This window comes from Salminus brasiliensis, chromosome 2 (assembly GCF_030463535.1).
Source record: "Salminus brasiliensis chromosome 2, fSalBra1.hap2, whole genome shotgun sequence".
Lineage (NCBI taxonomy): Eukaryota > Metazoa > Chordata > Actinopteri > Characiformes > Bryconidae > Salminus > Salminus brasiliensis.
In genome coordinates, this window is record NC_132879.1 from 13,618,009 (window position 1) to 13,642,722 (window position 24,714).

Here is a 24,714-nt window from a genome sequence, read left to right on the forward strand (position 1 = left end):
ATGGCAGCCAGACATTCTTGTGAATTTACATGAATGTACAGTATGTGTGTGTGTGCGATTGGGTGAGTATAGATTTATATACCTCTATGCACAAAACATAAGGACATGACCCCTGTTGGAGTCAATGAAGTGAGGTCAGTCCTGGACTCATGAATAAAGGTCATAGTTTAGGTTGTCCTTGACACATTGTCTGTCTCTGTTTGTCTACCAGTCGTCCACCCAACTGAGGTTCAGAATTAAAATGCACCAGTCACATCTGTCTCACACCGGGGTTCCCAGCCCTGATCCTGGAGGACCTCTCTCCTGCGCTAAAACACCTGATACACCTGATCAGGGGTGAGTTTCCCTAAACCTTTGTAACATTAAGTGCTTCATTAACAAGTACTATGTAAAGATGCTCACAAATCAATTATTATTAATTATCAATGCTAATTAATAATAATTCATAAATGATTAAATGTGCTTTTTGAAGTGGGGTTTTCCTGCAGTTCAGCACCTAAAAGCCAGGGGCTGCTAATTCTGGGGGAAGGGACCCGCTTATAATAATAATAATAATAATAATAATAATAGTATTTGATAATTTTATAATTTAGTATCAGACTGTTGGGTATAATTGACTACATTATAACTAAAATAAAACAATGTGAAACATTCTAATGAAGGACTGTTAAAATCTCAAAATGTGAAAAGATGACCATAAGTCAAAGTTTAAAATTTAACAGTAATTGTTAATCTACTTGCAAGATTCAGCATTACAGAGATATGAAAAGAAACAATTAGTAAAAGGATATTCCAAAAATAGAGCAATATTGTATCAACAGGCCAAAACCCAGAGACAGAGAGCGAGAGGAGAGAGAGAAAGCACGGTGAGGGGTGAGATTAGCTTTGGACTTCCCTCCCCCAACACAGACATCTCATTTAATATTATAAAATCAAAGGGATCTACAATTGATCATTAAAACTTAAAGCAGTCATTAAACTTAAAAACCCTACTGGATAGAATCTGTCAATGAACAATGTCAACAGTGTCTAATTAACCTGCCCTTAACCTAACCTGTCCCCTTGTCATGTTGACAGAGCTAGACAGACAAACGTCCCTCTGAATAATTAAGGAATTTACATATATTACCTTTATTATTAATAATGAGTGTAAAGGCATGGTCACATAACAACCTTAATAATAATAATAATAATAATAATAATAATAATAATTTCTAAAATGAAAACAGATGTATATATCATAAAACAACATTTATATTAAACAGTCCTAATAAAATGTAATAATAATAATAATAATAATAATAATAATAATAATGCCTTTTTGTACTTTGTGGCATTAATATAGATTTTAATTGATTTCTGTGCTCATATTTATTTTTATATTTCATATGGGATTCATATGGGAGTCGATATGGATGCTGATCATCTCATTTAAAAGACATAATTATTGTGGTGACTTCTGCTGTCTCTAAAACCGCTTCTGATTCTTACTTACATCATCACGCTTCAGCGGGAGAAGAAAATAGTATTAACCAATAATGTCATGTTTCACTCCCCCCCTTGCCACCCCACCTATGATTGAGACAGAACACAGCTAGCTTAGAGACCCTCCCTCACACCATCTTTAAATTACAGTACAGTACAGAAGGAAAACGTGTGACGGTCTGTGATGCTGACTTTAACAAATCAACAGTTAACCCCTAAAAAATATCCCAGCCTTATGCTAATTATTCAGTGACTACAGTGAACAGAATGCAAATGATCTGGCTTATTCTCAAACCACTGAAGTCTGTAATGAGTGTTTGGACCTGCCGAAAGCTCCAATTGATTAAATAACAGTGTTGATGTGTTGAGGGCTGCTCAGGATTTCTCCAGGACAGAAATGACACAAACCTGTCATTTTTTTTGTAATTTATTCTTGTGCTGATAAAAGTAACATCAAACATTTAACAGAATTATGTTTGCACCCATGTTCAACTCCCCTGATTGTGTTCATCCCTCAAGCTGGTCAGAAAAGAGCCTCTTCAGATGAAGCACATGTGCTATTGAGAGAAGACCTGCTGCTGGCAGCCTCCCAGTCATGTCACTGCCAGTTGACATCAGAACAATGGCTCAACTCTTCCACTTGACAATTGGCATAAGAGGGTCGGCTTTCAAAAATAAGAATGCTGACCCACCTGGAAGATTCTCAACAGCACCGCCGTCTCAGAAGGAGCTCCAGCAAGGTCAGTTAATACAGAGGAACCAAAGCCTTCTGATTTAGCAACACTTTTGTTATGTTTTATGAATTAGATGCGTTTATGAATTGGCAAGGCTCATTGGTTAGCATTCTCAGTTTGAGATACTTGGCTCATATGGTTCTATTTGGGAGAATTTCATATTTTGAAGGACTTCTGGTTATTTTCAGTGGATTACAATAAGAACATTTGTCCATCCTCCAGATATCCTTCTTTTGGGCCTGCTTTAGCCATGGCTAATTCAGTCTGTGCTAATTGCTTCTAGACCTGGTCATTGGTCATTGCTAATATAGCTACTTTCTTCACAGGTGCTTGGGATTTGTACAGGACCCTACCTTGGTGTGTTGGTGTCTGAGAGTTTGAGACGTGGACGTGTGTTGGACTGAAGCTTCACAGTTCTGAGTGTGTGAGCTGGTTACCCATTCTGAGTGTGTAGCCTATGTTTGTGTGTGTTTACCTAGAACCTGCTGCTTGTGAGTGTTGAGTGTTTGGCTGAAAGCTTGTGGTGCTATCGCAGTGCAGTCAGCATGTATGGTTTGCTGTGTGAGAGTCTGCATGACTTCATTAAGGAGTCGTATGGAGACGACGTGTGGAAGCTGGTGAGAGAGAGAGCAGACGTTAGACTCCACTCCTTCGTCACTCACCAGGTGAGAAAGCCAATCTTCAGAACTATTAAACAAATAATTTACACATTTACACTCAGCCATTGTCTGCACTATTGTGCGCTATGTAGGCCATGCTAATGGGTGTAGAAGCCATATTTTGTGACCTATAGTGCACTATATAGGCCTACACTATTAACAAACTGGATTCTAGAAAGTACTGAAACATGACCATTGGACCAATTTGTGGAACCATTTCTGGTTAAAATAACCATTAAAATCATTAAAAAAGAAATATTTTTTAAAGAATTGTTTTAAGAACTGTTTATGCACTGACCCCTTTACAGAGCAAGGCTTATTAAAAACTAAGTATTACTAAGTAAGTACATGGGCTTCTGTATTAACCCATATGCTGTTTAAAGGGGTTAAAATGGTACTTTGAGTGTTCATGTTTTAAAAAGCAGGATAGCGAGTCAAGTGACATCTCTGTTGACGGCACTTATCAACAAGGTGTTTCCGTCTGCTCACTGCTGCTTACTGTATGTGTTCTGAGTAAACTCTAGAGACTGTAGTGCTAAAAGTCCCAGGAGATCAGCTGTTCTCGAAATACTCAAACAAGCCCTTCTGACAACAACAATCATGCCATGCTCAAAAGCACTGACAGGTGTACTCAGCGAATAAATGCATTTAATGTAATGCATTTAATAAACAGCAGAGAGATTATAATCTAGTATCCTGTCCTGAACATGATTTATGATCTCTTGCTCTGTCACAATCATATTGCAGTAATCAGAAAGTGGATGTGTTGAACTGAGGCATTTATTTTCATTAATGTCTTAATTACAGAGCAAGATATTTCAGACAATGTACCCAATTTAGGCTTCTACTTTAATACTTGCCAGAAAAAAAGACAATGTAATCATAAATTACAGTTATTTAGATGATAACTGTCAGCTAGATGTCATGATCATTATCACAGTCTCAGATATTGGGATCTAAGAACTAGATTCATGGAAGTAGCCTTAACAATCAACTCTGTGTGTGTTTGTGTAGGTCTACAGTGAGAGTGTAATCCCACGCATAGCCAAAGCAGCCAGTGGGGTTACAGGCACCCCCTATAATGAGCTGATGAACTCCTGGGGTGTGTACTTCCTGGGCTTTGTGGGAAAGTATGGCTACGACCGGATCCTCAAGGTGAAGTCGTTTTTGCAGTGACATTTATAGAGAATTACCAATTGCTTTTATAGGCAAGTGGCCTCCTTCTACATATTGCCATTGTCACGCAAAAACCTTGTATCTGCATTTCTCTTGTATCTTAATTTCTCCAGTTATGTTTCTTTACCTTGTGTTAACATTTTTATGATGAATGGACCAATAGAAATGCTCCTAAATTACTTAAAATATGAATGAATAAATGAATGAATGAATGAATGAATACAATGAATGACTGAATGAATAAAAAAAAATATATATATATATATATAGGCTACATCTATGATGCTTTAATTGTGCTTCTCCATGTGAATGTTCAGGTGTTGGGCCGTCATGTGCGTGACTTTGTGAATGGACTGGATAACCTGCATGAGTACCTGCGCTTCAGTTACCCCAAAGTTCAGCCCCCCACCTTCTTCTGTCAGGAGGAGTCTGCTACCGGAGTCACACTTCACTACAGGTGAGAAACATTTTGGGGAGCATCGCAATGCTCATTGCTATCTTACACACCTCCAACAGTCTATTTTCATACCTTCTGCCTGCGTTGTTAAAATAGCAGCGGTGCTTGTGAATATATCTACGCCGATGAGCGTGGGGGTCTCCAAATGAGGTGTGTTCAGGTCAATTTCTGAGGTATTGCTGCCTTGGCTACAGAAAACACAGGTGCACCACTAACCGAACACAACCTAGGCAGACGTCAATAGTCAGACGTTCGTTGCTGTCTTGGCAGTGAATTGTCAACACAGGTGCGTGCCCAACGCGCATACATCCCCGCTTCGTGCCATTGAAATAGCAATCCACCAAAGTCAGACCACACCTGGCTTTTAAAGGGAATGGAAGGGGAAAATATTCAAATACATTTAAATTTAAATTCATCATTTTTGAAATACCATCCAACCCTATCCTAGACTAGCTCTGAGCACAGTTAAACTAATAACTTTAGGTGAAAATTGAAAGTTTCCCCTCTTTACAAATGTAAAATGTAAAGTCATGTTTAGTGTTCGAACTTTGCTTCTCTAGTTTTCCTCTGAAGCTACCAGGCTACTGGAGCTAACAAGTGATGGAACCGCATCTTATATATCTTATATATTATTTCATATATTATATTTATAAATTGTGCTCTTATAGTATGAAATGACTAAAATCACAGTTCTCATCTCAGGTATCCAAATGCTACTGGAGATGAAAACTGAACAATTTTGTTTAGTTGAAATACTCAGGGCAAGTTTCCAAGACCCAGATTAATCCTAATCCTAGACTTCCATACCTAGACTAGAGTTCCATTCACCATTGGCAGTACAGTTTAGTAAAAGGGTGGGCTTAATGTCTGGTCAACCAGACCACATTGCATAGAACTACTGAAAATGCACTCAATGCTGTAAATAAGATAAATGAGTGTGTGTGTGTGTGTGTGTGTGGTTTGTTTGGCCCTGGGCTGCAGGAGTAAGCGTAAGGGCTACCTACACTATGCTATGGGTCAGCTCAGACAGATGGGGAAGCAGTTCTATGATACAGACATCCATGTGGAGGTTCTCTCTGAGCAGCTGGTGGGGGATTACTCCCATGTCACAATGAGGTAGGACCACCCCCACATTCACCGCAGGAAACTGCACACTTTAGTATTGTGCAAGGGGTATATCACTTCAGTTAAGGGTACAAATCACAATTTTGCTGTGTAATGTTTTTTTAATTGTTTTATTTTTTAGGTTCCTTTATTTTAGTTTGACTTTAATAATATTTTCGGAGCTTTTTGGTGATAGTGGTGTAGTTCTCCCATTTTACCTATGCTTGGTCTGTTGTGTGTTTTTGGATCTATAGCTCACTATCAGGTTTGTTTATTGAATGTTTTCTCTCGTTTTCAGATTGAACTTTGATAATTCTGCTTATCGCTACATCCAGAAAGAAGATGAAGAGGAACAAGAGATTCTGCCAATCACTAGTGATTTTTTCTTTGAGGTGTTTCCCTTCAACATTGTGTTCAGACAGGTACAGCAATCCTCCTCTCTTCTCTTCTCATCTTCTCTTTTATCATCTTCTCTTTTCCTCTCTTCTCATCTTCTCTTTTTTCCTCTCATCTCCTTTCTTCTCATCTCTTCTCTTCTTCTCTTTTCTGTTCTCCTCTCTTCTCGTTTTCCTTTTTCACCTCTCATCTTCTCTCTTCTCATCTCCTCTCTTATCTTCTCCTCTCTTCTCATCTTCTCTTTCTCCTCTCATTACTTCTCTTCTCTTCTCTTCTCTTCTCTTCTCTTCTGTACAGTCATGTGATGTTCTATAATATAATGTTAATAATCTACAACAGGACATGGTGGTGCACAACGTTGGCTCTGGTTTGGCCACAGTTTTTCCTGATCTGGATGGAAAGAAGATTAACGATGCATTCCTCCTAGCTCGGCCCTTGGTAGAGTTCACCTGGAACATGGTGTGTAGAGTCTGATGAAAAATCTTCAGATCTATTACTCAGTAAATGTTCTGAATGATTATGAGAGTAAAATATTGAAGTGTAGGCCACTGCAGACCCTGTAGGGTTTAACGCATTAACACTTGTATGTTTATTAAACAGGTAGCTTAAGCTTTGTGAAAGACTAATATGGCTTCCAGTGGAGACAGCCTATTAGATATGACTCCAGTTTGCTTTAAAGGACAGTCTATTAATTTAAATAGGAGACTGATATATGTTTTTTTTTCACAGATCATCTCCCATCCCAACAATCTGTTTGAAATCATGTCTAAAGAGCCTGTGAAGAGGGAGCGGAACCTTCACAATAGAGTCCAGAGTAAGGAAGATGTTAACTGCTGTAGATGTTATACGTGCTTCCTGTTAGACAGAAGATTATTAAGATTATTAAGATTATTATGAATTTGATTGTACTGTCTTTTCATTACAGATTCTGACTATGAGAATGCTAATCGCTCTGCTGATGTAGACGTGGAGCTCATGGCCTTTCAGTCCATCATTGGAGACGATTACAAAGGTCAAACAATCCCTCAGACACACTCGACTGCACACACACTACAGTAGAAAAGTAAAATTTTGTTATAAATTTTGTTATTGAATTATTTGTTATAAATATATAAATATATTTGTTATATAAATATTAAGATGATATATATATAATCTTAATATTTATACAACAAATATAATATATATATATATATATATATATATATATATATATATATATATATATATGTAGATATATATATCAGGAATAAGATTTCTATGTGCATGTGTACGCTTACTCTGATTTCTTCATTTTTTCTCAGTCTGTATACATAACTGGACAGATGCTCTTTTGAAAAAGGCGCTTCACATCTGGTATTAATATGCATCTTGGCTGATTTGACAATAAATAATTGCCAAAATGCATATTGTTCACACCTGGCATTTTAAATGTGGATCTCCCACATCATTTCCTCTGGAGAAGGGGCATGGCGCACCAGCCACGAATATCGGCATTATGCATTAGTTAGTTTGTCTTTGCAGCAATATTGAGAAAGCTGTATGACAGGCAGCATTGCAAGCTATTAAAAAAAAACATAAACAATTAAGATCCTAAGATTCAGATTTGTAAAGTGGGCCCATGTTTATAAAAAGCCACGGAAGGAAGTTTTCTTCTATGGAATTCTGTGTTGCAGGATCTATTTTAAAATGTTAATATTTTAATATAAATGTGTGATTATAAATATTTCCTATTTTAGTGGGCAGAAAGAGAAACTGTTCATGCTTACTGAGTTCAGTGGAAAAATAAAGCTGCTGGTGGTGTTTTGCTCTATTAGATGGAAACAGCGCCAATGCCATGGAGAGCTGGGGGGATGGGAGTCGCTGCCTCAAACTGAAAGGCCAGATGAGATACATGCCTGAATGGGAGTCCATTATCTTTCTTGGGACACCTGTGTAAGTTACACACATACACATGAATCAGCTTGCCTCTTCCCTAACCCCATTCTTATCTATTAAATTGGTAGACTTTGGGAGAGAATTTGGGTTAATATTGAATATTGAAAATGTTTATGAATCAAAATAAAGTTAAACACACATTAGCACATTCACACCAGACCAAGCCACACTGCAACAACAACAACTTATTCACAGATCAAGTACAGAAACACCTAGGATGAATGACTAGGGGCCAGGGCTACAAAAGGGACCCAGGGAGCACTAAATACCAGGTGGGGCAAAGGCATAAACACCGGGTCACGTCTTTGTGCGCGTGTGTGTGTGTGTGTGTGTGTATATCTGTGTCTTCTTTTTACGCAGAATGGAGAGTCTGAGTGCCATGTTTAAGACTGGACTCTACATTAATGACCTCAGCATGCACGACTCCAGCAGAGACCTTGTGCTGGCAGGAACGCAGCAATCTGAGGAGCTCAAGAGAGCTCTTATACAGGTACAGACAGAGTAAAAAAATGTTTTTTATATCAGCAAAAAATTAATGTTCTTAAAAATAAACCAACTTGGCAGTAATGCAAAGGGTGTGCGGGCTTCTGTCAGCTTCATCTCAAAGTGAAGGCTGCTCATTGCTTCAGCAGAGCTAGGAGAGGCATTGCTAGCACTAGTATTCAGAGGTACCATTACCAGAGACAGTAATGAGCTGGCTGTACTGACACATCGTAAGAAATGTGTAACAGTTAAAGCAACATTATGTAGCATTTTTATCTTAAAATAATAGCTTCAAAATCATGTAGATGCCCTACTGACCTGTAATAGGAAGAATAGTGATGATATTGTTGCTTGGGGGCTCAGGACACCAGTTTCTGCACTAGATAACATTGGTGATGTGGGCGGGACAACACTGTATTGTGTAATACTGTATAACCCATAAGTCATATTTGTGTAAAGTCCTGTAATATTACTCTACCTCGACAACAGACTTTCAGTGACAGTTTTGTGTCTCTCAGCTCATCCAGAAATTCATGTGCAAAGCATGTCCTAAGTGTGCATAACACTTCCCGATTGTAGGGTGAGTCCAGGAGCAAGAAATACCAATTCTCCATAATGCTGCTTTAAATCTTTCAAAATGGGGCAGCCTTCAGCAAAGCAATGACAAAGAAATATACCAATTCTCAGCTGAATCCTTGGCTTCGAGGCACGGCTTGTGTGTTCTGTTTACAGACCTCAGGATCTGATTCAGTACCGTCTTTAACATGCATCCACCAATTTCAACTCACTACTAGAAAGTGTGGCAACTGTAGTCATTCTGTTTCTCTGCATACTTTGTCAGCCTCTTTTTACCCTGTCCTTCAGTGGTCAGTACTTCAAGGATCACCACAGAGCAGTGCTGCTGTGTCTGATCCGCTCCTACCAGCACGACACACACTAACACACCACCACCATGTCAGTGTCACTGCAGTGCTGAGAATGACCCACCACCCAAATGGTACCTGCTCTGTGGTGGCCCTGTGGGGAACAGGGTGAAAGGAGGCTAACAAAGTATGCAGAGAAACAGATGGACTATGGTCTGTGATTATAGAACCACACAGTGCTCCTATTAGGTAAGTGGAGCTGATCTAATGTTATGGTCAGTGTATAGGTTTATGTCTTCTTCTTCTTCTTCTTCTTCTTCTTCTTCCTCTAATGAATGAAATCAGGCAATATTTCTATTTATTGAGGAGGAATGCTGCAGTGCCTCATAAGTAACACAGTTTGACATCCCTGTGGTAGACCTTTAGAAATAGGTCTTAGTTCTTTTAGATTGCAATAAATAGAGCAAACGATGGCTGTGTTTTTTTTTACCTTTATGGTGGGGGGCAGCCATGACCTATTGGTAAGAGAAACACCCTTGGTACCAGAAGGTCACCAGTTGCTCTCTTCCTCTCCATCACAGGAGCAGAAAAAGTCCAGCAAACTGGAGGAGAGCATGAAGATGCTGGACTATGAGATGAAGAAGACTGATGACCTGCTCTACAGGATGATCCCTAAACCTGTTGCTAAGAGACTGCGCAAGGGAGAGCCAGCGGTCAACACGTGTGAGGTCAGAACATGCACAGTGTGACAGTGTCATTTAAGATGGCCCAAAATTGAGTCTAATGATCTCAGGTTGTGTGTATGTGTGTTTGGCCCAGGTGTTCCCAGATGTGACCATTCTGTTCAGCGATGTGGTGGGCTTCACTCGGATCTGCAGCCACATTACCCCCATGCAGGTGGTGTCCATGCTCAACACCATGTACACACTCTTCGACACACTTAGCGAGAAGCACAGAGTCTTTAAGGTGGGTTTTAAAGTGCTTCTTCAGACGTTTTTGTTTAGTTTATTTATGCGTAAGCATGACACTGTGTGTGCTTGTGTGTGTGCGTCTGATTCAGGTTGAGACTATTGGAGACGCCTACATGGTTGTAGCTGGAGCCCCGGAGAAGACTAAGTACCACGCCCATAACATCTGTGACATGGCCTTAGACATGGTGCGCTCCATCGACCACCTCAAAGACCCGTCCAATGGCAACAACATACAGATCAGAGTGGGTGTGTGGACTCTCACTCTTTCTATACTCATAAATATCATATCATATTACAGCAAGTTTTGTTAATCCTTCAAGGCTGAGACTCCAAAGCAGCAAAATCTGCTTTTAGTGTACTCTTCTAACTTAAGATCATTCCCTAGTGTTCATTCTCCTGAAACATCTGCACATCATGCCCATTCATTCATAATTATCATGCAGATAAGCAATGTTCATATCAGTGGAAGCCTAATAATATATAAAGATTTATTTATAAATAATGATTTATTTGATTTTTTAAAATAGATGATCCACAGTTCAATGCTGGGAAGCTATATATATATTTATGGACTTCCACATACACATACTGATGGTATTAAGCTTTTACCTGGGTAATTGCTGCCCTTAAACCTCCCCTGTGAAGTGGGTTTGTCATCCATTGACCTTTAGAAATATGACTCTGGTTTCAGGCATTCACTCTGGAATGGTCGTTGCTGGGGTTGTAGGTCACAAAATGCCTCGCTATGGTCTTCATGGTGATACGGTCCACACAGCATCAGCCATGGAGAGCAACGGAAAGGTTTGTGTTTGTATGTGAATGGAATCAATAATAAATCAGTTGACCTCTTTCAGAATCAAAAGTTTAACATTCTAGGTTTCCAAACTCAGCATAGTGTGCCTGAGTCATAAAACAAAATGCATTGCAGCATGGTAATGAAGTCATATTTTCAATATTTCAAGAGCTACAGGGAAACTCTTGTACAGAGCGCCTTACATTTGAGGCAATTAAAGCCTAGTTTTTTTTACACAGGAAGGATGATGTTGTTAACCTTTAGACTATGTGAGCTCATGCATATTCATCCCAGCCCTCCCAGAAGCTGTGGGAGTCTCACACATATTAATAACAGCTCCCTGACATCCGCAAAATACATTATACATTATATTGGGCTTGCTCATGCATTTGCGAGTAAATGACTCCATGAGATAATAATATGATATAATATAATATAATATATATTCAACAAACAAATTCCTTGTTTAGAAATGCAGAAACATACTAGCTGGAAAACACAGAAATGTTGCATACAGGCCATATAAATGTGCTAAAATTCTATGATGAATGAATTTACATAAGACGTGAAGTTTATCCAAAAACATTCAGGTGTTTGAAGGTAAGACGTGAGTAATTAGCCAAAAACGTGCATTACCGCTACAATTCTGTTCAGGCAAATTTAGGGATGATTGGTTGTGTTTTTTGTTTCATGTATTATACTATTCACTCTTCTAACCAGTTTGAAGCCCGAAGCACATAACATGACTTCAGTGACCCCTACTGGAAATAAATTCCCTCCACTGGCACTGAAATACATTTTGATTGGAAGTTTGATTTCCAACTTATTGCTGCAATGAGTGGTCTTTATTTATTTGTTTAATTAGTGGTATTTATTCAGTAATATTCCTAATTCCTAATTCTGTTGTGTGTGTTGCAGGAGATGCACATTCAGCTCAGTAGCGCCACCTATGAGCACCTGAAGGGCAGCCACTTCATTTTTGAGAGACGTGGAACCATAACCATAAAGGTAAGCATCTGCAGCAGCCTCGGAGTGATTCAATGGGAAACAATTCACTGTGGTCAGAAACTGACTATGATATGGGCCTAGATGATGCCACAAACTGTACGACTACAGTTACTGAACACCAGTAAGTGAAGCTACAAGGCAGGGATTTCTAATTAAGCGGCCATTAGGTTATATGAAGGTGTGTTAGAAGGCTGCATTTTTTAGTCTTTAATGCATCTGTAGTGTAAATAACATCATCACTAGGATTAATTTAAGTTTGGAAGATTGTGTGAATGTTAAGTCTGGATATTAAGACCAATTTGGACAGAAGGATGTCTGCTGGTCTGACAGCTCTGTATTTATGGGATAATAACCTTTAAAAGGTCAGATATGACTCATACTCTTCTCATAATGATCTGCCAATTCCAGTCTGCTATTTCATCTGACTAATGACCAGCAGCCAGAGGCTAAACTCAAAATGAACTCAAAATTAATTAAAATGTTTTTAAAATCAAAATGCAGTTTTAGTTTTTAAACATGAGGTAATGCAGGAGAAAATAAAATAATTGCTGTAAAAAACAACAACAATGGCATGTAAAAAAATGTGTTTATTTTTTGTTTGATTTTTAAAAGTAATACATGTGAAGCCCACAATACATGCATATAGGATGCTCATGTATAGCCTATATATATATATGTTTTTTTTTTTCAATGACATTTGACATGTGAAGTGAAAAATATGATTGTCTTCATCAAAAGTGCAATCTGTCATTGGGTAGGATGTATTAGTCAGCAAGTGAACAGTTAGTTCCTAAAAGCAGGAAAAATAAGCATAAGGATGTGAGCCACAACAAGGGCCAAACAGTGACGGCTACATGACAGGGCCAGAACATCTACAAAATATCAGGCAGGTCTTGTGGGGTTTTGCTGGTATGCAGTGGTCAGTACCTACCAAAAGGGGCCCAAAAAGCATTGGTCTCTTTCCACTGCAGGGCTGAATGGTTCTGAGCACAGAGCTTACACACCGAGCTGAGCCTGGTTTTCTAAGCAGGGTTAGGGAACTGTACTTGGGGCCACAGAACCATTCAAGGTGATCCACATTTGCATCACCGTGGTGCCAGGGTCCTTATATTTCCAATACAGAAAATGTTGGATACAGTTTCTTAGACAATGAGGCTAATGTAACTATATATACTGCTAACTGCATGCCAAAGTCTTCACACAATCGAATAAAACCTCATTGAGACAAATGTTATTAACTCATGCAAATTACTCAATGATAATTACTTAATTCAGTACTACAGGAATTACGTTATTCATTACATTCATTGTTAGGCAAGAAACCTCTTTAACACTGTCTTGTGTTTAAGTAGATGTGCCTACTGCCATATTATTCTTCACAGAAACATTTAAGGGTTGGTTACTGGCTAAATTGCTAGACTGGAAGCCAATGAATAAGTGCAATTTCTGTCTATTGTCATGACAGTAATCCCTCTCTAACATGTCTAACAGTCCCAGTAAAGCACAGTGTGAAGGGAATGCTTTAATCAGTAGAACCATTGAGGCCTGTTTGTCTTGCAGGGCAACGTGGAGATCGAGACATACTGGCTAAAGGGAAAGAGGGATAAGGATGGAAACGCCCAGGCAGCCTGTCCTCAGTTTGAGGCTCAAACTATCAGCAAGGCTGCGATATCCCCTCCGGAGCCCCCAATCGACGAGGAAGTACTGGTACACTGCATTGAATTCCGGTTCCCTCCGTTGTGTTCTTTTCTGAACTCAGTGGTCTCTCAATAGCAACATCTTTCAAAAGTGAAGCAACCACAGGTCTAGCACCTCTGCTGGCTGGTTGCAGTATGATGTGTAGCTCCACCCATCCTCATATATTTCAATGACTAAACAGCCAGATTTCCATTTCATTGTTCTTCTCCTGAACAATGTCTGTCTTTCCATCTCCGTGTCTAATTCCAACAAATAGTTTTTCCTGTGCTAATATTGGCTTTTTTATTTATTGCCCCCCATCAGTTTTTAAAACATTATTCTGCTTTAAGAAGGTGGGGTTACACCTAGGAATTAAATAATATACAGCCTTGACTGTCAGAGACTCTTCTGTTCATTAAACGGAGTAGCTGAATTGTAGTGGAACTTGCCCTTTTACTGTTGAAACATTAAACTTACTGGACAAACTGGGAATCCAGGGGGGAAATCGAAATCTGTAAACTCAATGAAGGTGGTCTGAGACACGCTTGGTCTGGAAGCGTGTCTTCTACAGTCTACAGTCATTGGTACAAGGAGCTTAACTCAACATGGCTAGAGAACACTGACTGGTTGTGAAAATGTGGAGGACTTGGGAGGAGACTGGATAGGTCAGGGCTGAAGATTGGCCACAAAACCTGGAATAGAACTAATGTTGCTGTTACAGTTTTCAGAGTTTAACCATTTCCTTAATGCCTTCCAATTCAATACGTCTTATTTTTGAGCTCTACCTCAGCTCCTCATACTATATGCCCAAGGACAGATGTTGTAGCTCGTTTTATGTCTGGTTGGCCCTATGAGCGTTTTGGTTTTTCTCCAGGTGTTCCCGTCTGTAGCAGGTGAAGATGAGGATGATGTGAAGTCTATCCGATCTCACCGCATTAAGATGGAAACTTCTGGCAACTCTCTGGAGGAGTCCATGGAGGAGGGTAGAGTGGAGGAGATGTCCGTTAGTAAGGTGAGACAAACCACAGGGCTTCTTGTTTACATATTCACTGCAAAGGAATAATGTTGACTGCTTGTGAACTGCGAACATATAGATCCTCCATGACCATGGATAAAAGTGTGAAAATGCATTGATGCAATGTGCTGCATCAACCTATATATGTGCAGCATGTCAGGTCACAACTTTAAAGCAGCATAAACATGACTTACACAGTTACATCTTGCTATTTTTGGGAAAAAATATATCTGTTATGTACATATCTACACTCTTAAGTTATTTGATGGTAACAATAATGAAACCCTTTTTTAAACCCTTTACTCTTAATACTCTGATGCAGAGTATCAGTAACACATATCACATATCAGTGAAGTAGCAATAGCGAATCTAAATACACTGAGGTAAATATCCTAGCCCTAATCCTACCCCTAACCTCAACCCAAAACCTAATTCTAACCCTCAGTCCTGGCCCTAATCCTAACCCTAACTTCAAGCCAAAATCTAATCCTAACCTCAGTCCTGGCCCTAATCCTACCCCTAACCTCAACCCAAAACCTAATTCTAACCCTCAGTCCTGGCCCTAATCCTAACCCTAACTTCAAGCCAAAATCTAATCCTAACCTCAGTCCTGGCCCTAGTCCTACCTCTAACCTCAACCCAAAACCTAATTCTAACCCTCAGTCCTGGCCCTAATCCTAACCCTAACCTCAACCCAAAACCTAATCCTAACCTCAGTCCTGGCCCTAGTCCTACCCCTTAACCTCAACCCAAAACCTAATCCTAACCCTCAGTTCTGGCCTTAATCCTAACCCTAACCTCAACGCAAAACCTAATCCTAACCCTTAGTCCTGGCCCTAATCTTAACATTAACCTCAACCCTAAAGATCCATCAATTTGACCCTTAATCTCAATCTAATCCAGTTAAAATCCAGTTCCAGACTGGTGTCAGCAGCAGGCCTATAGCAGCTGGTTAGATTTTTTTTTTAGTGGAACATATTTACTGATATGGCTTACACTCTCTAAACACTCTCTCTCTTTCTCTGTCAGTATAACTGCCTGTATCTTTCTCAGTCTCATTACAAAGATGTCCAGCAGGACGCCGGTCTCCAGGACCCTCACATAGAGCTGGATTCTCCGGAGTTTGATGGTCGGGATTCAATCATGGAGTCTCCAGAAGGCTCCTGTGATTCACGCTGCTCAGAAAAAAGCACCATGTGCTCCATATCCTGAAGCAGACACCCCCAAAGACATTCATCCTATACTGACACTGGCTTTGGCCTGGATTCCCCACAGTCTAGAAATCAGTGTGTTGTGTTTGCACCTTAGATTAAGCTTCTCAGTGAATGCAGTTAAAACTGGTTTACAGATGTTGCTGGCTAGAGATGCTCTGGAGGTAATGAGGTGTAAAGTAAACGGACTGATCCTTGTAAAATGCTTCAGCTTGTCTTTTTGTCCCCTACATTAAAGAGATACTCCAGTGCTTACCAGCAAAATCGCATGCGATGTGTTGCATTTTTAACATTTGGTTGATTACCACAGAAACTTGGATTTCCCTTGATAGAGCGCTCTGATAGAGTACAGTTGGCCTTGTAGATGGCACTTTCTCCCCACATCACTTCAGTGCCGTGCTGGCCAGCGCTGGCGTCTGCTGATGGAAAAAGAGGTACTGGCTGGTTGTCCACATGTTGGAGGAGGCGTGTGTTGGCCTCACCCTCCCAGTGTTGGAGGCATTGCATGTGATGGGGGAGAATATGTATGTGTTGGATACTTGGCGATCTAAATTGGGGAGAAAATGGGTTTTTCCTTGCATTTCTCTGCATTTCCACATGAACAGAAAACCTGCCAACTCAAAACACACTAACAGTTAAAGTCTAAAGATTATGAAAATCATGTTTTTTTGTAGAAGGTATTTTTTAACTGAAGCAATAAATCTATAATATGCCGTTTCAGAGACGGAAGATCTAGGATTGCATTTTCTTTACTAGGTTTCTTAGTTTTAGAAAGTCTAAAAGTCAGTATTCTTAAATGGTAACAGTTATACCTAGTGCTGGGTGATTTAACCTCAAATCAATATCACGATTAATTGAACATTTTACATTAATTATAAAATCAGCTCGAGCTGCTTGGCTTAAGTGGGCAGTTTATGAACACACACACTGGGGATATATATTAGCAGAATAAAAAATGCATTAAATGAATAAAGCAAATTTAAATAATTGACATGGGCAAGAATCCATTAATTAGAGGGTCTAAATGTCAGTTTTGATTCATTTGAATTTGAATTGCCCAGTCCTAGTTGAACTCTTGTACTATTTTTGTTTCAGTCAGTCAGGTCCTTTAAAGGTTTATTCATTGCTAAAGCAGATGTTCAGTTATGTACACACAGCTTATATCATCTCTATAGAAAAAAATTGCCAATACAATGGGACGCTCAGGAACAGCTTCAGACAAACATGGGGTCAATGGGGTCAATAAGTGTCGACTAGAGGGGTATAAAACCCCCCAGCATTAGGCTGTGGAGCAGGGGAACTGTATTCTCTGGAAAATTGGAGCTTAATTCAATACTTCAATACTGGGATGAGCTGAAGTGGCTTTTATGATCCAGAGCTAACCATCTAATGTCAGTACCTAATACTTCTGTGGCTGAATGCATTCAAATATATTATATTATCAAATATATTGAGTGCATTCCAGTAGTTTTTCACTATAAGTGGTTTTTGAGTTGGTGTGTTTTCTGTTGTTTTTTGTTTTTCAGAGGAAGTTCAGGAGAACCCATGGAAAAGATGAATGCTGTTGCAATAAACTGTTTAGTAGAGATGAGTCAGAGAGTGAATGTATTAAAAAACACTGGAAAGTCCATAGTCCCTAGTGTGGTCCTAAAGATCTAAAAGATTAGTTCCAATACACCTGTTCCTAATATTCAGACCTTGATTAACTGGACCAGGTGTGTTAGATTAGGCTTGTAACTAAACCCTCCAGACCGATAGATCACCAGGATCACCCTACAGTCTTAAAAATAAAAGCATGGTTCTTTAAGTGATGCCACTCAAGTGAAAAACTAATGTTTGTAATAGGGATGTGTGAGGGTGAAGAACCCTTAAATTGGTACATCAAATGTTGTAAATTTAGGCTTTTAAAAGGTTCTCCACACTCATGCATCTTTATTACAGTATACTAGGTTACCCCTACCTTAGCTTGTGACAGAGTGTTGAATTAGTTGTGTGTGGCTTGTATGGTTAAGTTACACTCTGAAATTGTGAAAAGTACACTATATCCGTTGCAAATCAGCACAGACACGCAACAAACTCGTATCTCCAAAATGACAATTTTACAGGATAAGAAAAAAACTCTTCCTAACTTTAAATGGACGTCAGTGTAAAAATATTTAATTTCGAGTCATTTTGGAACATTTCTTTTAAAATAAATATTGAATAAAGAACTACTGCCAGAATCAGATTATTTCAAAACATGAAAAATAGCAAAAAATGGAGATGCAGTGTTTTGTGTGACAGTGACAATTATGAGTCACTAACTTTGTAAAAGTTAAGTGGCTGAGCACTGAAACACTCTGGGGCCACACTGGGGGTCAATTACTCGTTCACGTCTGCACACGCATCTTTTGGAATTAAGCCTTAAAATTGTTTAGAAGAGCCAATTAAATTTCTTCAATATAGACACCAATTCTTGGCATAAAATCACACAAGTGTTTTATCTCTTACACTGTATTCTGTCCATTGTTAATTGCTAATGGTAATGGTACTTCTACATTTTTAAATACATGTTTTACCTGTAATATTTATTGAAACAAATTACAAAACACACTCAAAAATAACCTTAGAGAGTGGTTAACCCTACAACATACAATACTGTGACATGAATATGGAAATAAGTTTTGAAATTCATTTGAACTTTTAAATAGGTTTATGAAATAAATGATCATTGAACATTTGTACATTTTTGTCTTCTGTATTTTAGTGTTTGGAATGCGTTTTGAAATAAAACAATGTAGGAGAAGTGAATCTCACATTGCTCATGTATTTCTTTACATACAGGAAGACATATATTTGCATATGCTGACTCTACTAGACTGGATGAAATGTGTCATTGTTAAATTATCAAAACAAAGTTCATAATTTATTATTTTTATTTCAACTTTACTTTTATTTATGCAAACACAACTACGACTGAACCGACATATATTACATGTCCAAAAGTGTCCAGACACCCCTTTTATTTAGTGCCTTTATCTACTTTAAGTCTCATCCGTTGCTAATACAAGCATTCATATAGGCACACACACACAGTTTCTACAGAAAAGCAGAAGCAGCCATTCATTAGCTTAAGGTCACCAGACCCCCAGCATTGGGCTGTGGAGCAGTCAAACTCTGGAGTGCTCCAGGAGTGCTCTCTGGAGTGAGAAATGCAAAATCTTTTTCAAGGGAGAACTATTAGTTTTTTCTCTCTGTTATCTTAAAACACAGCCCAGATACATATCTTCACTATTAGCTTTTCTCACATTTTCTTTTGACAGTTGATTCAACCATGTTTTGATTTCCGGTGGGTGGGACCCTTATGTTACTGATGAGTTGAAGTGGTATTTGTGATCCAGAATTAATATTGTAAATCATGACCTGATCTCAGTAATGCTCAGACACACTTTTGGACAGTTAGGATGAGTTTCATGATCAAAGATTAAACCCAACCCTAGACTTGTTTTCCTTTCAGTGGAGTATCTCTAGTTAGTCCAGAACTAGTCCAGGAAACTGACCTGTATGAAATAAAACAATTAAAGCAGGCAGCCTGATAATGTTCAAATATTACTTTAATGACTGAGTTACAAAAGCAATGCTTCCAGTCAAGTCTCACATTTACTTGCAATCCTTTTGTGCCTGAGGACTGATGTCGCTCTGCTGACAGCACCTAGAGCAGCTCAGATGAGTTTACCCCTCTCCTCCCCTGTATTTCTTGCTCTTTGTGTTGTGGTGTTGATTTCCTGCTGTACCCCAGACAGACTTTATCGATGTCGAGATGAAACACAAACAACAACCATGACCAAGTGAATCATCTCATTCGGTGTGTTCATGGTCGAAGGACATCACTCACGCAAATGTACAATGTACAGTGAGGCACAGTAATAGTGCAGAATCCAGATGATTGAGAACATTAGTGATAAGATCTTCTGACTGGATTATACTGATTACATTGGTATATGTCAAAATATGAAGAAGAAACAACAAAATACTTCAATAAATCACTAAATTTATTTTTATTAAAGTAAAAGGACAAAATATCAATATTTTACAGCAAGATATACAATGTTACACTTGAAAGCTGCTTGGAAATCTATTACCACTCTCTTTGACATTGTTCTGCTGCATTGTCAAATGACATTTGTGCTTTTGTGGCTGGATGCAATCAAATCTTAACAGCAATGGGGCACAAACTCCTAATGAAAAGTTGATTTCAGAAGAAATGGATCAGTGGGACAGGACACACTACTTTTCAGATGATTCTCAAAGGGAATTCTTCTTGTTTGGAAGTCCAACCCTGTCCTGCTTTGTCTGTATGTAAAAAGGCTCAGGTGCAGATGCCACACTAAGAATCAACTCTAGACCCTTGGTTAGCTCTTTTGGGCAGCAAATAAGGCAACTTTCCAACAACTTTTTTTCAAATACTTTTGTGGGATCCACACTCTAAATAAAATAAAGATGTTGCAAAGGGTTCTTCGAGTGAAGTTGTATAAAAACCATTCGTGTAAAGGAGGCTGTGTGTATAAAGAACCATAACATTGGAAAAAACCTTTACATTGACTTTAAATCTTTGAAGGCTTCTTCACACATTGCTTTTACAAAAATGGTTCTTTACAGAACCACAACATGGCTCTTCTATGGCATTTCTCAAAGAACTGTTTATAATAGTATACAGTAGATTCCGAATAAACACCCTTCCTACATCATTCACACATTTAACAAACATACACCACATTTCTAAACAGATATCTCCATAACCTGGAGTACAAAAAACTGTAGCACTGTCCTCATTATAAACAATGTTAAACAGTCTATCAACAGAATATGTATGAGTCCACTGTAGCATATATCAACTCAGTAACCGTATCTCTGTGGTAATACACATTGTTGCTTTTTATACCCTAAAACAACCAGATTATATTATATAATTGAGTAATTTTAAATGAATTTAGAGGAAGACAGAGCCCAAGGTTTGGTGTTTTTGTGAGGATTTGACTAATAGCCTTAACTTTGGTAAATGAGCTCAAAAAGGTCATTTCTGTCACTGTTAATATTAACATACTAGACTAGGTAGGTAATGTAAAATAAATGATTCTCTAGCAACAGTTATGTGTATGTATGTAGCTTATTAATTGATGTTTAGCCTATTATTAGTACAATATTAATGCTATCAGCATCTGTTCTTTAAAATTTCTACTGCTCTTCTCTGGCATGTTCACTAAATAAAGAGGCTGAGGTTGTGCTTGATACACTTCCATTTGTTAGATACCAGGCCAAAGACATCTAAATGAACCAAACATAGGATGAACCTTCACCTCCAATCTGCATACATTCTTTTGTAAAAGATGAATTGCTGGCACTAACATTTTCCCCACAAAACAACAGCTTCCGAATCATGTTGATGCTCCATGGACTGTAACAGGGAGAACAGTATCTCTATCTTTGCTAATTCAGGCATGGCAAGCTGCTAACTGCACTACGAGGCAGGACAATGCTCGCAAAAACTTTGAGTAAAATCCTTTAATATTACTCCACCGCCTCAGTCCACATTCTTCTTTCACTTCAGAAGCTGGTTCTGTATCTCTCAGCTTATCCAAAAATATATGTGTAATGCAAGTTCTTTAGTGTTTAGTGTATATTCCACTTCCTGCATGTAGGGGGAGCCCAGGAGCAAGAATGTTTCTCACATAATGCTGCTTTAAATTATATTAAACTATTTTAACCACTATAAAACACTCATGTGCACAAATATGACATTATATTATATGATGTATTAATGTGCAATGTTGTTGCCATTTTATAAAAACTGTAAGCCCCATCAGGCCATGTGCTGCAGTCATTTCACATTTGCCATCATAGTAACTATGGTAATCATGATTGCTTGTGGTTTACTGCTCTAGAATATCACAACATACATAAAACCCACAAGCCCAGAAAGGCCAGAGAGCAGTGAAAATGTGTCAAAGTATTGCAGTTCTCTGTACATTATATGTATATAAAACATGTGTGTATTAACTGTAGTTCCATTACTTTTATGATTAAAAATAAAAACATAAAGATAAAAAATAAACTTGCAGCAATGAAAGCCTACCTATACCTACATATACTTTTAAAAGCTTGTTTACCTTTATAAGCAATGCAGCATCACTGCTCAATGCCTTTTCCACCCGCAGAACTGTGTACAGGTATACTGCAGAACTATGTACTCTCTATCAGGTTAACCAGTATCTGGAGGAGTCAAATCCCCCCAGCATTTTTGGGCACATCAGAGCCTTGATACTTTAGCAGTGAGTCTTGTGCTTGCTTTTTGCACAGTGATCTTTCAAGTCCTTGTAATGGGCCTTGGTGTCAGTATTGCAAAACCAAGCAATGGATTATAAAGTATAAGTATAAAGCTATGGAGGGGGCTTCTCACAAAGACCTTGTTACACCAATTAACTGATAACTGATCCTATGAGATGACTTGACTGACTATCTGACACATTCTATATGTGTTCTTTACCTCCCCCATTTAAGTATAATCCCACTGGGATTAGTATTGGTACAATCCCATAATTGTCCTTTACTAGTGATGAATATATGTAAAAATGTATAGTCAAAATGATCCAAACAGCTAATGACATTATAAAAAATGTGCACATAAAGAGTTTGTATTGGGAGTATTGGGAGTGCTGGGACATCTCTGGGACAGTTGAGAATAGAGGGTCGGGACCAGGATTGCTGTGGTAATACGAGTGGCTTTTTATACCAAAAAACAACCAAATTAATATTATTATTAACAGATTACCAGATTATATAATTCAGTCATTTTAAATTAATTTAGAGGATGACAGAGCCCAAGGTTTGGTGTTTTTGTGAGGATTTGAATATGTAATGGCCTTGACTTTAGTAAATGAGCTCAAAAAGGTCCTATTTCTGTCTCTTTTAATGTTAACATACTAGACTAGGCAGGTTATGCAAAATAAATGATTCTCCATCAACAATTATGTGTATGTATGTAGCTTATTAATTGATGTTTTAGCCTATTATTAGTACAACATTAATGCTTATTTAAAAAAAACTGGCAGTCATACACATTAACAACACATTGGGGCCATGACTAGACATCCCTTTGTCACCCTTGGGCCACCCCAGATAAAAATCCCTAAAACAGCATCTGTTCTTCCATATTTCTAAAAGAACTGGATTTGTTCTTCCACTGATATCTGCCACTGCAGAACAACTGCAGAATCTGTTGTAATCTGTGATAGATACTGAAGCTGCTACAGATTGTATACAGTGTTCAACACTGTTAAAAGTATTAGATCATCGAGGAACATTTGATAGGTTCTTCAGTCTGAAACTGTGAAGGAACCTCAAAACACCTTATAAGTTTCTCCACAGCTTCAAATGGAAGAATCTACAAAAGTTCCTCAAGGAGTGCTGTTTCCATGGACAGTGAGAAAGAACAGTGTATGAATGCCCATTTCAGATGGTATTTCCAAGAGAAGGGTTAGAGGAACTGCGTCTGAAGGTGGCGTCCTCTCTCTCCATACTGCAGCCTGCATCGGTGCGGCCATCTTTGGGTGAAGACTGCAGTGTGCAGTGGAAACAGAAAGCGTAGAAGAAGGCCACCAGCAAGAGGAAGCACACCACACAGAAGATGCTGATGATGATGATGTTGGAAACGTGCATGTAGTTGTTCCAGGATGAAAGGCCAGAGAGGACAGCAGAGGTGGTGGTTAGGTCCTCCCTGGCATACGCAGGGCTGCTGGAGCTGGGGTACATTACGCTCGTCATGGAGTGAGCTGAAGTGGACATCTCAGTAACCTGGTCTGGGGGGGTAATGGATGATGGCTTGTCTGATTTGGCCAGCTGCTATGATGTCGACCCACGTTAGCACCTGTGCAGAAGATCATGTGTGTTTTTATACCTGCATTTACATACATCACACCCTGCAAAAACACTAGCGCTGATAGGGCCATTTAGCACAAACAGAGAGCAATCAGGACACCCGCTTTGTCTCTTCCTTCTTTTGGCCATCACTCAGTCTCTCTCTGTCTTCTTCGCTCACTACCTCTTTCAGTCTGGATTTACAAAGCAGGGAAAAGACAAGTATCAGTAATCGTCAGTGAGGACTTTTCCACAACAGGACAAAAGCCACCAAATAGTCAAGCGCTGTAACCAGCAATACAGCGAAATATACAGCCAAATTAGCCACAACATTAGTATAAAACTGCCTAATATTGAACAGGGGGCCTGTATGCCGTCACAACAGATCTGCCCCTTTGAGGCATGGGCTCCATAATTCATTTAAGTCTTATAAATTGTGAGGTGGCGCCTCTATGGATTGGATCATGACCCTGTCGGTTGTCTTTTTGGTCACTTTTGGTAGGTACTGTTTTGATGTTTTGGAGATGTTTTGACCCAGTCATACAGCCACCACAGTTTGGCTCTTAACAAAGTGGCTCAGATCCTTGTGCTTGTCCATTTTCCCTGCTTTTAGAACTGACTGTTCACTTGCTGCCTAATAAATCCCTCTCACCCCTGGACAGATGCCACTGTAGATGAATATAATCAGTGTTTTTTACGTCATCTGTCAGTGGTGCTAATGTTGCGGCTGGTTGATGCATATTCAACTTAGATCTGATTTACTCTCACTTCTTATTAGAGTTTTAAAGGCATACATTACAGCAGGGTCATTTTAGGTCTACACACATGTGTGGTCATGTCATGGATTTGAA

General features: G+C 38.9%; 1 protein-coding gene across 1 annotated transcript; it reads left to right on the forward strand.

Annotated features, from left to right (window-relative positions):
- The first annotated feature begins 2,764 nt into the window (after positions 1-2,764).
- Positions 2,765-14,658, forward strand: LOC140549626 (soluble guanylate cyclase 88E-like). The gene is made up of 17 exons (XM_072673375.1): positions 2,765-2,884; positions 3,893-4,033; positions 4,372-4,511; positions 5,493-5,627; positions 5,914-6,037; positions 6,351-6,470; positions 6,741-6,825; positions 6,937-7,023; positions 7,829-7,946; positions 8,310-8,439; positions 9,877-10,023; positions 10,115-10,261; positions 10,356-10,512; positions 10,958-11,067; positions 11,978-12,067; positions 13,628-13,774; positions 14,635-14,658. Exons 1-17 carry the CDS (start codon positions 2,765-2,767, stop codon positions 14,656-14,658), a joined length of 2,022 nt encoding a protein of 673 aa, XP_072529476.1.
- The last annotated feature ends 10,056 nt before the right edge of the window (positions 14,659-24,714 follow it).

Excerpts from the sequence above, each read along its gene's own strand:
- LOC140549626 (XM_072673375.1), top strand. The coding sequence starts at position 2,765 with ATGTATGGTTTGCTGTGTGAGAGTCTGCATGACTTCATTAAGGAGTCG. Across the intron at positions 7,024-7,828 it reads CATTGGAGACGATTACAAAG|ATGGAAACAGCGCCAATGCC; the intron begins GTCAAACAATCC and ends TTGCTCTATTAG. Across the intron at positions 8,440-9,876 it reads TCAAGAGAGCTCTTATACAG|GAGCAGAAAAAGTCCAGCAA; the intron begins GTACAGACAGAG and ends TCTCCATCACAG.